This window comes from Salmo salar, chromosome ssa13 (assembly GCF_905237065.1).
Source record: "Salmo salar chromosome ssa13, Ssal_v3.1, whole genome shotgun sequence".
Taxonomy (NCBI): Eukaryota; Metazoa; Chordata; class Actinopteri; order Salmoniformes; family Salmonidae; genus Salmo; species Salmo salar.
Window position 1 is genome coordinate 91,730,222 of NC_059454.1, and position 13,955 is coordinate 91,744,176.

Sequence of the window (13,955 nt, forward strand, 5' to 3'; positions counted from 1 at the left end):
CAGGGAAGGGAGCCTGGGATTTAAAAAAAATGTATTCAATATAAATATCGGACAAAACACACATCACAACAAGAGAGTCATAACACTACATAAAGAGAGACCTAAGACAACATAACAAGGCAGAAAAACATGACAACACAGCATGGTAGCAACACATGGTAGCAGAACAAAAACATGGTACAAACATTATTGGGCAAAGTCAACAGCACAAAGGTCAAGAAGGTAGAGACAACAATACATCATACAAAGCAGCCACAACTGTCAGTAAGAGTGTCCATGATTGAGTCTTTGAATGAAGAGCGTGAGATAAAACTATCTAGTTTGAGTGTTTGTTGCAGCTCGTTCCAGTCGCTAGCTGCAGCGAACTGAAAAGAGGAGCGGCCCAGGGATGTGTGTGCTTTGGGGACCTTTAACAGAATGTGAATAGCAGAACGGGTGTTGTATGTGGAGGATGAGGGCTGCAGTAGATATTTCACATAGGAAGGAGTGAGGCCTAAGAGGGTTTTATAAATAAGCATCAACCAGTGGGTCTTGTGACGGGTATACAGAGATGCCCAGTTAACAGAGGAGTATAGAGTGCAGTGATGTGTCCTATAAGGAGCATTGGTGGCAAATCTGATGGCCGAATGGTGAAGAACATTTAGCCGCTCGAGAGCACCCTTACCTGTCGATCTATAAATGATGTCTCCTTAATCTAGCATGGGTAGGATGGTCATCTGAATCAGGGTTAGTTTGGCAGCTGGGGTAAAAGAGGAGTGATTATGATAGAGGAAATCCAGTCTAGATTTAACTGTAGCCTGCAGCTTTGTTATGTGCTGAGAAAAGGACAGTGCACCGTCTAGCCATACTCCCAAGTACTTGTATGAGGTGACTACCTCAAGCTCTAAACCCTCAGATGTAGTAATAACACCTGTGGGAAAAGGGTCATTCTTCTTACCAAACCTTGTTCTGAACACCTCCAAAACAAAGGTCAAGGGTAGAGAAAGCTTGTTGGACACTAAGAAAGCTTTGTTGTAGAGCATTTAACACAAAATCCGGCGAGGGGCCAGCTGAGTACAAGACTATCATCTGCATATAAATGGATGAGAGAGCTTCCTACTGCCTTAGCAATGTTGTTAATGTAACTTGAGAAGAGCGTGAGGCCTAGGATTGAGCCTTGGGGTACTCCCTTGGTGACAGGCAGTGGCTGAGACAGCAGATGTTCTGACTTTATACACTGCACTCTTTGAGAGAGGTAGTTAGCAAACCAGGCCAAAGACCCCTCAGAGACACCAATACTCCTTAGCCGGCCCACAAGAATGGAATGGTCTACCGTATCAAAAGCTTGGGCCAAGTCAATAAAAATATCAGCACAATATTGCTAAGAATCAAGGGCAATGGTGACATCGTTGAGGACCTTTAAGGTTGCAGTGACACATCCAGAAACCAGATTGCATACCCAAGAGAATACTATAGACGTCAAGAAAGCCAGTCAGTTGATTATTGACAAGTTTTTCCAACACTTTTGATAAACAGGTCAAAATAGAAATAGGCCTATAACAGTTAGGATCAGCTTGATCTCCATGTCCCTCTGACATGTGAGAGAATCTGCAGTTGTTGCCGAACACACACTGGCCTGATGCAAAGGACAAAAATATAAGCATTACACAGATAAATCGTAAGGGTCTTTAATTCACACGACATGTTCCTTGTATCTTTAATTGTAGTCTTTACCAGTATTTAGAAACCTCCTGCATGGTTTCTTAGTCCGTTCATCATACAGGATAGCTGCTGTATCTGTGATGAGAGAAGAGGTGTCAATGTGTACATTAAAATCTACAGCCTATTACCACAAGTATGTCAGATGATAAAAACAACGGCAGAGATAGGGTCACTGTCAATTATTTTTAGAAAAGGACTTGAACCGAATTGCATTTGATCACATCCATCTGAATTTAACCCCAACCATCTCTTTTTGCTGTTATTTTGTCATTATATTACGTCTTCTGATTGGTTACTGTGTCAAACCTTTACGCCCTGATCTGATGTAGGAAACCAAGCCTAAGCACATTCCAGTAGCTTCATCGTATGGGCAGGTGGGGGAGTACTATTCATGTCTGTGTAAGTTTCCTGGTTCGTTATCTATATGTTTTGTGTATGCAATGTATGAGCTATGCCAAGATTTTCCTAATGTAGGACAATAAACGTGATAGTGAAAACACATTGGCAACTTGATGTTGGTCCTGCTGCCTGCCAAAATGCCAAGTAAATAAAGCCTTTTTAAATCAAGAAGTTCCTTCATCTGTTCTTCAAAAGTGCATTGATGGGAAAAGTAAGCCAAGTGATAGCCATCATTCCCCCCCAAAAAAATTCTGCCAGTCCATAGACAACCCTTTATCTAAAAGCATCTCTCCATGAACATATAGTTTTAACTTTTTACACACTTGAGCGCACCAACACAATGTTTCTTCAGACTGAGGCCCCAACTATGTTGGACTGAAACTCTTCTTACCTCTGAAATGGTCAAACCAGGCTTTTTTAGATCTGTGTTGTTGAACACCGTACATGTGTTTTCTCCTGTTGTGCATGTTGTTCTGAAAGGGCCGGTCACAGTAGTCACAGTAATACCGCTTCACCATGGTTGAGATTCTGTCTTCAGTTCAGTCAGCTATAGAGTCACCTCATGTCTCTGAAACCAAACAATGGCTGTGTTCAAGAGCATCAAAACCGTGATGTATCATAAATTGTGACAGACTGACTGATCTACAAATAATAATGAGTTATTATTTTTGATGCAAGGTGATTTGTAGATCAGTCAGTCGATAGCACTGTTGAATGCAATGTCAAACAAGCCCAATGATTGAAAATATGACGGTCACATTACAGGACCCAATCGAAGTGCCAAGACCTTCAAGTGCTTACCCTGCAGTGAGTCAAGGGTTGGCAAACCCTTCTTGTGTAGAGCTACTGGGTGTGCAGGCTTTTGTGCCAAAATTACTCTCTACACACCTGATTGCATAGGCTACTAATCCTCCAACCCCCTGCTCATCAAGACTTTAGTTAGCTAAATCAGGGCTGGAGAAAGGGTAGTTTGAGAACCAAAGGCCAAACAATCTTACTGAAACATACAGTACAAGTCAAAAGTTGACACACCTACTCATTCAAGGGTTTTTCTTTATTTTAACTATTTTCAGCATTGTAGAATTATAGTGAAGACATCAAAACTCTGAAATAACACATATGGAATCATGTAGTGAGCAAAATAGTGTTAAACAAATCAAAAAACATTTTATATTTGAGATTCTTCAAACTAACCACCTTTTGCCTTGATGACAGCTTTGCGCACTCTTGGTATTCTCTCAACTAGCTTCATGAGGAATGCTTTTCCAACCGTTTTGAAGGAGTTCCCACATATGCTAAGCACTTGTTGGCTGCTTTTCCTTCACTCTGCGGTCCAACTCCTCCCAAACCATCTCAATTGGGTTGAGGACGGGTGATTGTGGAGGCCAGATCATCTGATTCAGCAATCCATCACTCTCCTTCTTGGTCAAATAGCCCTTACACAGCCTGGAGGTGTGTTGGGTCATTGTCCTGTTGAAAAACAAATGATAGTCCCACTAAGTGCAAACCTGATGGGATGGCGTATCGCTGCAGAATGCTGTGGTAGCCATGCTTGTTAAGTGTGCCTTGAATTCTAAATAAATCACAGACAGGGTCACCGGCAAAGCACCCCCACACCTCCTCCATGCTTCACAGTGCGAACCACACATGTGGAGATCATCCGTTCAACTACTCTGCTGCTCACAAAAACATCAGTTGGCACCAAAAATCTCAAATTTGGACTCATCAGACCAAAGGACAGATTTCCACCAGTCTAATATCTATTACTCGTGTTTCTTGTTCCAAGCAAGTATCGTCTTCTTATTGGTGTCCTTTAGTAGTGGTTTCTTTGCAGCAATTTGACCATGAAGGCCTGATTCACGCAGTCTCCTCTGAACAGTTGATGTTGAGATGTGTGTTACTTGAACTCTGTGAAGCATTTATTTGGGCTGCAATCTGAGGTGCAGTTAACTCTAATGAACTTATCCTCTGCAGCAGAGGTAACTCTGGGTCTTACTTTCCTGTGGCGGTCCTCATGAGAGCTAGTTTCATCATAGCGCTTGATGGTTTTTGCGACTGCCCTTGAAGAAACTTTCAAAGTTCTTGAAATGTTCCAGATTGACTGACCTTCATGTCTTAAAGTCATGATGGACTGTCATTTCTCTTTGCTTATTTGAGCTGTTCTGGCCATAATATGGACTTGGTCTTTTACCAAATAGGGCTACCTTCTCTATACCAACCCTAACTTGTCACAATACAACTGAATGGCTTAAACACATTAAAAAGGAAAGAAATTCCACAAATTACATTTCAACAAGGCACACCTGTTAAATGAAATGCATTCCAGGTGAGTACCTCATGAAGCTGGTTGATAGAATGCCAAGAATGTGCAAAGCTGTCATCAAGGCAAAGGGTGGCTACTTTGAAGAATCTCAAATATATTTTGATTTGTTTAACACTTTTTCGGTTACTTCATGATTCCAAATGTGTTATTTCATAGTTTTGATGTCTACACTATTATTCTACAATGCAGAAAATATAAAAAAATCAAGAAAAACCCTTGAATGAGTAGGTGTAGCCAAACTTTTCACTGGTACTGTATTTCACTTGTTGGCCTAACCCTCTGTACTGGTATAGCTCTACTACTCGCACTCCCCTCTACATTATTCATTTCCTCAGCATACAACAACTTCTGCACTACTCTAACCCTGGAAATCTCAACCTGCCTCTCTCGCACCGGACATTTCTGATCCCCGGCCTCATGGGCACCCCTCCACACGAGGGTGGTATTGAAGCTATGGAACATTTTCTTCTGCAACGTGACGCTAATGAACTACCTTCCAGTGCCTGCATTATAACATTGGCTGAAATAGTACTCACACATAACTATTTCATGTTTCTAAATGATTTCTTTACTCAGACGAAGGGTACTGCTATGGGATCCCCCATGGCTCCCTAACTATGCTAATTTGTATGTGGGTTACATGGAGAAACAGTCTATTTTCAATCCTCTCTCAAAAAAAATCTTGCCTCACATCATTATTTGGAAACGGTATATTGATGATATTTTTGTTCTATGGAGGGGTGATGCAAAACAGCTCCAGGCATTCCATGCTTTTCTTAACCCCTGTTCTGAGCATCTGAGATTTACTATGCAATCTGATACACGTCAAATCAGTTTTCTTGATCTTCTGATCTTGTGTGAAAATAATGTTCTATACACTGATCTTTACAGGAAACCTACTGATCGTAACAGTTTGTTGAGGGCTGACAGTTGTCACCCACTTCCCTTGAAAAATAGTTTGCCCTACAGCCAATTCTGTCGAATCAAAAGAATTTGCAAAAAACAATCAGATTTAGACAGAAATATGGCTTAGACGCAAAGAAAGTTCAAAGAGAGGGGGTACAAAAATGATCAGATTAATATTGCCATTGAGAAAATTCAAAACAAAATGAGACATGACCGTTTTCAAGGTCAGTCTCGCAAAAAGACGCATTCTTGCATTCTAACTACCCGCTATTCAAAGCGCTCTGAACAAATTAAAGGAATCATTCACAAACATTGGCACATTCTAAAATACGATGATCGTCTCGGTAATGTGTTTTCGGACCTTCCTTTGGTCGTATTCTCGCGGGGCAGAAATCACAGAGATCAATTGGTACACTCTGATTTACCACCCCAAGATATTCCTGAACAACGTCTATTTGCGCCTCTACTGGATGGAAATTACAAGTGTAATGGCTGTGCTCAATGCAATGGCACTTATAAATGTAGATCCTTCAAACACCCACAAACAGGGAAATCGATCCCAATCAAAGGTGTTATTACGTGCTCCACTAAGGCAGTCATTTATCTTATAACTTGTCCTTGTGGTAAAAATGATGTGTGTAAAACAAAGCGCGAATTAAAAGTACGTATCTCAGAGCATCGTAGCACCATTAGGTGCAAAAACTTGACTTACCCAGTTGCGGCCCACTTTTTGGAAGCAAACCACTCGATTACGTCTCTGTGTTATATTGGTATCGAGGGGGTGACCTTGATAATTTATTGTTAAAATGAGAGGCTGCTTGGATCTTTAACTTAAAGACCCTTGCTCCCTTCGGTCTCAACATAGACTTTGATCTGAAGCCATTCTTGTGACTATTGTGACTTTGCCACTGTAATTGTTTGTAAGCTTGTGTAGTCTAAAATGAATCTATGATCGTATGCTATCCATTTGTTTTTTGTATGCTGTCCTTTGTATGCCATTTTTATATTTGAGAATTAACCAATGATATTAGGCCACACATGGCCATGATTACAGACACCTGTGTGTCTTTTGACACTATATAAATGAGTCATCCGCAGTGTTTGTGATTATACCCTGATGAAGACAGCTTGGCTGTCGAAACGTTGGATATTACATTTTTGCATCTGAACTCCTAGAGTGTTCTCTTCCTTATTTTCAAGTTTTCTACTCCGCTAGCCAGACCTCGCCTTAATAGGTGTGCGTTTCTTTTTCATCACCCCTACAACTAACACATACCACTACTTTCCCCAATGCTACACATTCCTTTGTCTCATGCCCTTCTGCACACTTCTCACACCTAGGAACCTCCCTCCTACACACTGCTGCCACATACCCATAAGCTTGACTCATGTAACAACGTCATGTATTTGGCACAAAAGCTCGTACAGAATAACTTATATATCCTAACATCACGTTGTTGACTCAACATCAAAACTCAAAAGGACAGACAATGACTCTCACGCGGCCGTCACCACTCACACCACCCTGTCTGTGTCGCACCAAACGACGAGCATCACAAACACCGGGAATCTTTCCCTTCAGGTGGTCAACTTTCACATTTACCCCTACCCCAGTAATCACTCCTCTCAATGGCGCCCTTTCGATGAGAGCAAAACGAAAGTTACATATGTAACCACGGTTATGTGAGCTATTGGATCACTCCAATATGGTATCCTTCCGCTCGACAGGATACTTTCCTTGTAAGAATTTCAGATTAGTCCCGTGTTCTGGTTGGTGCTGCAGCTGACACCCTTAAATAGCTGCCGACGCACTACTCCCACCTCAAGTTCTTTTCGACGCGTAGTAGATCACAACAAGAGGATTGGAGTGATCCAATAGCGCAAATAACTGTGGTTACATTCGTAACCTTATGTAGCACTATTTTGGATCACTACAATATGGTATCACAATACCAGATTAAATCAGTGAACTAGGCATGGCCAGACAAGACCAAAGTCCCATAGGACTGAGCCCATGGCAGTCATGGTTGCGGTTTCCCTCCACCCCCCTCCAGGGAAGTGGAGGCAACACCCAACATGGCCATCCCGACCTGGTTGGCCGCAGCACTATTGACTCAATAGTGCCTAGCAAAAGTGCCAGTTGGCCAAGACACAAATTTCATCAAGGGGAAATCTTCGGAGCAGGGCCTACGATGTAGCTACTCTTCTAGTAGAATGCGCCACCAAAGCAGATGGCAAAGGCCAGCCAGCTAGCTGATATGCTGTAGTAAGTGTCCATAGTCCAATGTGAGAGTGGACATGCGCTTAGCAAGCCAGGAGGGGATGAGGGCCACATTACAGTCCTCCCCATCTGATGACCGTATTCCCCCCCTGGGGTGATGCGTTGTCATGGCAGCACTCCTCCGGCCGCTTTGGGGGCCCTCCTCCAAACTCAGTATGGCTGAGGAGTTGATCCGTCTCGAATGTCAGGCGGAAAGGATAATGACGGCGACGACGCCCTCTCTCCATGCTGGAGACGAGTTGGAGTTGGGTGACAGTGCTTCAGTGTTCCGAGCACATCAAGGATCGACCCAGTCCACATCGCCATCTGTAGCTGGGAGCACCGCTACGGAGGCACCCCCAGTGGTGACGGAAGCAACACAGGAGTTTTTAGCGAGAGTGGCTACCGCTTTTGATATCAAGCTGGAAGAAGCACCATCTGATTAGCTCCTTATACCAATCTGCCCCAAGTTCGCTTTGGCAGTCCGCGAATACTGGAGCAAGATGGGAGGGTGCTTCCATTGCGACATCCAGACCAGGCCGTTGACTCTCCTAAGGGATGCAGAGTCCTTGGGGCTAGACCACTATCGGGTGATGGATGACATGGTGGCTGCCTTGATCCTCCCTGACAAGGAAATTGTTGGCAAGGTGCCTCGCCTCAAACCAGGACCTGAAAGAGTTAACAATGGGACCCTCTCCATCATGGCATGCCTTGTAAACACGGCTACGATGCTGTAATCCTACCTCTCCCTGTTGATCCCTCACCTCCTAGGGGGTGGTGATGAGCTTCTTAAGGAGGCCACAGAGGTGTCAAGGCTTCTCACTATGCTCCAGACGGACATGGCACGTGCCAACGGCAAGGCTTTGGCTTCAGTGGAGACTTCACACCTCCATCTTTGGCTGGCACAGTCTAAACTGCCAACGCCAGTTCAGTAAACATTCTTGGAGCTCCCCTTCACGCCAGGTTCCACCTTTGGGCCAGGGGTGGACAACATCATACAGCAGACTACAAAACTACGCAAAGACAGAGACTTTGCAGGAGTTCTTGGCAACTGCGTGCCCTACACCCGCCCCTCAGAGGAGCTGGAAGACAGGGCAGGGCGCTCTAGCAACATCTTGGCCCCCCTCCTCCCCCGCCTAGACAGGGAAATGGGAACCAGCATTTCACACCCCAACAGCACAAGGACAGGTGTCGTGACAACCCGTACAAGCAGAGGCAAGCAGATAAAAAGGATGGGCCCCGGCAGTACTCCTGAAGTGCTGGCAGTCGGCCTCGGCTGTCTCTCCCATGCCCAAAAGACAAACTGGGGGAGGCAGGTGGAGTCTCCCTGGGTACTGGGCACAGTCCTGAGGGGATACAAACTACAGTTCCGATGCCGACCACCGTCCTACAGGGCCACCTGGGTCACCTTGGTGGCAGATGGGGTGAGGAAGGAGGTGCTCCGGTTGGAGATAGCCTCGCTCATGAGCAAGGATGCAATAAGGAAGGTAGAGCCGCTAGAATGGCTAAGTGGGTTCTATGTATTTCTTAGTTCCGAAAAAGGACGGCAGCTTTCAGCCAATCCTGTACCTGCGCGGCCTCAACAAATGTTTAAACGAGCTCAAGTTCAAGATGCTCTCGCCAGTGCAGGTGTTGCAGGCAGTCTTAAGCGGCCAATGGTTCACCGCTCGACCTGAAGGATGCGTACTTCCACGTTCCTGTTAATCAAGATCTCTGGAAGTACCTCCCATTCGGCTTCTCACTTGCGCGGCGTACATTCACAAAGTGCATGGACGCAGTCTTAGCGCCTATCACGTCCCAGGGCATTTTAGTGCTGAACTACCTGGACGACTGTGTGTGCTCAATCAAGTGAGCAAGCTACAGCAGACTCAAGGATAATCTTGAAACACATTCAAGACCTGGGCCTCAACCTAAACAGAGAGAAGAGCAACCTGACTCCCTCACAAACGGTGGTCTTCTTTTGATCGACTCAACTCTTATGAGAGCATTTCTCCCTCAGGTGAGATTGGAGAAGATACAGGCCGTGTCCGTATTAGAGTGCCAGAAGTTACTCGGTCTACTCACGTCGGCTTCTCTGTTGATTCCGCTGGGCCTTCTACACCTCAGGCCACTCCAGCGATGGTTCAACTCTCACCAGCCACACCAGAGATGACACAGATATAGTCAGCTATCGGTGACAAATGCATGTGTGAAGACTCTGTTGAAACGGCCCTCTCCCTCCTTCCTGTTGGAGGGAGTGATACTGAACAGAGCCCACCGAAGGAAGCTAGTGTGCACCGATGCCTCGCTAGCGGGTTGGGGGGGGCAGTGTTCAGAGGCATGGCAGCAAGCGGACATTGGAGCCCTCCATGGCACTCAAACAGTTCCTGCTCTACTTGGAGGGGAAGCATGTAATGGCCAGATCAGACAACACCACGATAGTGGGGTATATCAATCACCAGGGGGGACTGAGATCCAAGCCATTTCGTGGAGGTGCCGTGGAGCTCTTGCTGTGGGCTCAGACTTAGCATCACTGCGGGCAGCGCACATCCCCAGGGTCTTGAACTGGGCAGCGGACATGCTTTCGAGAAATGGCCCACCGGAGGGGGACTAGAGTCTACACCCTCAGGTGGTGTTACAGCGTGGGAAAGGTTTGTGAGAGCGCAGGTGGACCTGTTTGAATCTCAGGAGAACACTCATTGTCCCAGCTGGTTCTCGATGTCGGACCCTGCAGGCCCTCTGGGTTTGGACGCCCTTGCTCACAATTGGCCGGCAACGACACTATGTTCCCTCCATTTCCCCTAATCACAGCTAGGCTAAACAGGGTCAGTTTAAAGGGCCACCGTCTGCTCCTGATAGCCCCATACTGGCAGAGACGACTATGGTTCAGCCTCCTGTTGTCCCTCCTCTCTGGGATCCCATGGCAGATGCCAATGAGGCCCGATCTGCTTTTTCAGGCTTGGGGACGCTCTGGCATCTTGACCCACATTGCCTTCAGCTTTAGGCTTGGCCCCTGAGAGGCATAAATGGGACAATATGAATTCAGGACAATGTGGTGAACACATTGCAGAAAGCCAGGGCTTCCTCCACCAACGTGTCATATCAAATGCGGTGGGACATATTCTGTACTGTGTGGGTCATAATGTTGCCCCCGAGTTGTGTGATGTACAAACGGTTTTACACTTTTTACAATCACTGCTTGATGCAGGCCAAGCAGCATCTACTTTGAGAGTGTATTTGGGAGCATGTTTAGTCCTGCAGTGGCCTGCTCTTGTTAAGCTAACTACTGCAGAGCTCATCACCGTGGAACACACAAGAGTCTAGGCAAGATGGCTACGTACATTGAGAAATAAGTGTGGTGCGCCTAGGAACACGTGACTCACTCTCTGGGTAGAACTGCAAGCCCGCCAGAGTGAAACATACACAGACTCCCGATCTTGTGGAGTTCGGCGTGGTCCCAGAGCTCGAAGGCTAACCGGGAGGGTTCCGATGGACAGACAAGACACAGACAACTAGCGCCGCAATACTGGTCGACCAAACTGAGTGTCGCCCAGGTTGGTACACAAGTAATTAAATACAAGGACAAAACCCAAACGAGATGGCACAAGCCAAACCGAGTCGGGGGGACAGCAGAGGACCCAGGTGGAGGCGCTAGCTAGCTAGCTGCTCCAAGCTATTGAATAGCTGCAGGTATACTTCTGCGCTTATAGACTAACATAGAGCTCTTACCAAGGACATCCTCTCTGGAATGAGCCGAGAAAAGGAAGTGGTGGGAGTAGAGTGGCAGCAGCTATTTAAGGGGGTCAGCTTCAGCACGAGGACTAATCTGAAATTCTTACTCGGAATGTATCCTGCCGAGCAGAAGGATACCATATTGGAGTGATGCAATATAGTGCTACATAACAATTAAACTTTTTTGTCCCCATTAGTTTAACGCGGAGCGCCTGCTCCCTCTTACCAACAGAAACACAAGACCACTTCTTCTGGTTACCTTCACCAATTCCACAGCACCCAACTCTGTTTTCACCCACCTTGAAACCACAAAAGGATCCACTTTTTCAAAAAATGTCACTCCTACTGTCACAGACTCATCTTTATCCTGACCACACCTACCACCTCTGATACTTCACCCTCATTTACTTCCATTTCTCCTCCTGTCTTCGATCCGGCGTACAGTTCATTCTGCTTACACTTTCGACCATTCTTCTTGAACAAATCATCTCCCCTTTTCCCACCATTTTTAACCAACTCTAGCTCACACTCTCTCTCACACACACACACACACACACACACACACACACACACACACACACACACACACACACACTCTCTCTTCAACCTCCTCTACCTCTCTTTTCCCCTCTATTCCTCCTCCGTATTCCAAGTATACGTCTCCTTATGATAATACTGCACTACTCCTGACATACATCTTGTTCTTGCCCTCTCAAGGGATGCCATTTAACCAGCTGCCACAATCTCTGTACAATCAGAACAAACCCCTCAGAATGTAGAGCATCCCACGCTGTAAAGCAGCTGCTTTGTCTTCATGTTCTTCTTTGTCAGTAGCTACCAAGAAGCTTTACCATTTCAAACACGCGCACTCTTCCAACCACCACCCAACCACTTCCTCCCCAACAGCCTTCAGCAAAGACTGTCACTGTCCAAATGTATAATTTCTTCTTCAGGTAGTAGCTATATCACGTAATGTTCTTCTTCTTTAAATTTGTATTGGCGGATCGCAACCGAGAGGTGCAAACACCGCCCCCTGTTGTACTGGAGTGTGAGGCCTCTATCAGAGAGGATGAGTTAGAGAGGCCAAACTCGGAGGAAAATCTGTCTCCCTCCAGCAGGTGGCGTTATTTCGACCACAAAGCAAAGAGGATTTGTATGGAAGTCAACCAAAGAATGTATGGTTTATTTGATTGAATATAAGTTTCGTAATGCTTAGGTTGTTAGCAGTGTAATGACATAAGTAGGACACGTGACATCCCTGCAACTTTCAGAAAAAAACACTATATCGTGGTGGTCTCGAGATGGCTATGCATATTCATGTTATGAGGCTAGTAGCATAGCATCTCTCCATTGAATACAGGCATGCATTTAGCAGCGTCGTTGGGGTTAAGGTTAGGTTCAAAATCATATTTTAACAAGATTAATTGTAGAAACAGGCGGGGTTTAGAAATAAGTATCACTTTGTGGCTGTGGTAGTTAGTGACGACCTCGAACAGCTAGTAACTGCAACTACAGGTTGGATCTCCTCTAGCGGGTTTGCTGTCTATCCAGCTTAGCTACTCCGCAGTTTGCCATCATTATACTTGTATGATAAGTATGTAAGTGTTTACTCTCAAAGACCATTTATGTTATATCGTCAGTATTTTGTTTTCACGTTTACTTTGGCGCACATTGATATGACGCACATGTTTAGAACTACATTTCCCATCATACTTTGGTTTAATTTAATAGTCGTCATTTCCTCCTTTCTCGAAATCACCACCAGTTAACATGTCGCTCGCTAAAGGTGTCTACAATTTGCTCTTCAGGAGAACGTCTACTTTTGCCGTTACCATCATGGTCGGAGCAGTGTTTTTTGAACGAATGTTTGACCAGGGAGGCGATGCCATATTCGAGCAATTGAATCGGGGGGTAAGTCTACTGATAGATCTTCCCGCAGCATACGTCTGACCTTGCTAAGGACAAACGACCGCCTGCCTAGGCGTTTAGCTAACCTAGCTAGCTAGTTGTTTATGTCCATCAGCTATTTGATTAGCTAGCTAGTTCATTTAACTCTTCATAGGAAGGATGCATCATAGGTCGTTACACGTATAATTCAACTTTCAATGTTGTGTTTTGTTCGTAGAAACTATGGAAACACATCAAACACCAATACGAAACAGAGGAGGAATAGAAGTGGCCTGGCGATGTTCCGGTGGAAAAGAAGCCAACGCCACTCTTTTCAGTGTTCTATTCCCCTGAGTCGGTCTTCATGGACCATCAGCTGCATGGACATTGATCTGTCACGACGAGACTGACTACCAGGAACTTCATGGGCGTTAGACTTGTCAGAACTCAGAAAATCATGGAAGTGTTTCCTATCAATTGTTATTGTCATGCCCTCATGTTCCTCACAATTTGTAAATGTACTGATAAGTTAAAACTGTTAATAAACTCAACATAAACCTACACGTTTCGAATCGTAGAATCAGAAAACTAGCAAGCATTTCTTGACATTCTCTTGTTGGGTAATATTATTCCCTGCCATGACTGATGGTACTAGGTTGGCATTCCATTGTACAAAATAATTCACTGTATCAAAGTTCTATAGTATTTATTTTATTTATTTTTATTTAACCTTTATTTAACCAGGTAGGCAAGTTGAGAACAAGTTCT

At 45.1% G+C, this 13,955-nt stretch overlaps 1 protein-coding gene and 1 long non-coding RNA gene across 2 annotated transcripts; one reads left to right on the top strand and one right to left on the bottom strand.

Moving 5' to 3' along the window:
• Positions 1-634: 634 nt before the first annotated feature.
• On the bottom strand, positions 635-12,300 carry LOC106568199 (uncharacterized). Its single transcript, XR_006758391.1, has 3 exons — positions 12,066-12,300; positions 2,492-2,668; positions 635-1,776 (listed from the first exon to the last, which is right to left on the bottom strand). It is a non-coding gene; the product is annotated as an uncharacterized lncRNA (long non-coding RNA).
• A 716-nt stretch (positions 12,301-13,016) lies between these two features.
• Positions 13,017-13,748, top strand: LOC106568198 (cytochrome b-c1 complex subunit 9). Its single transcript, XM_014138326.2, has 2 exons — positions 13,017-13,211; positions 13,426-13,748. The coding sequence occupies exons 1-2, from the start codon at positions 13,071-13,073 to the stop codon at positions 13,471-13,473; spliced, it is 189 nt and encodes a 62-aa protein (XP_013993801.1). The 5' UTR covers positions 13,017-13,070; the 3' UTR covers positions 13,474-13,748.
• Positions 13,749-13,955: the final 207 nt, after the last annotated feature.

Coding starts and splice junctions, on each gene's coding strand:
- LOC106568198 (XM_014138326.2), top strand. CDS start 13,071: ATGTCGCTCGCTAAAGGTGTCTACAATTTGCTCTTCAGGAGAACGTCT. Junction 13,212..13,425: donor TCGAGCAATTGAATCGGGGG/GTAAGTCTACTG, acceptor TTTTGTTCGTAG/AAACTATGGAAACACATCAA.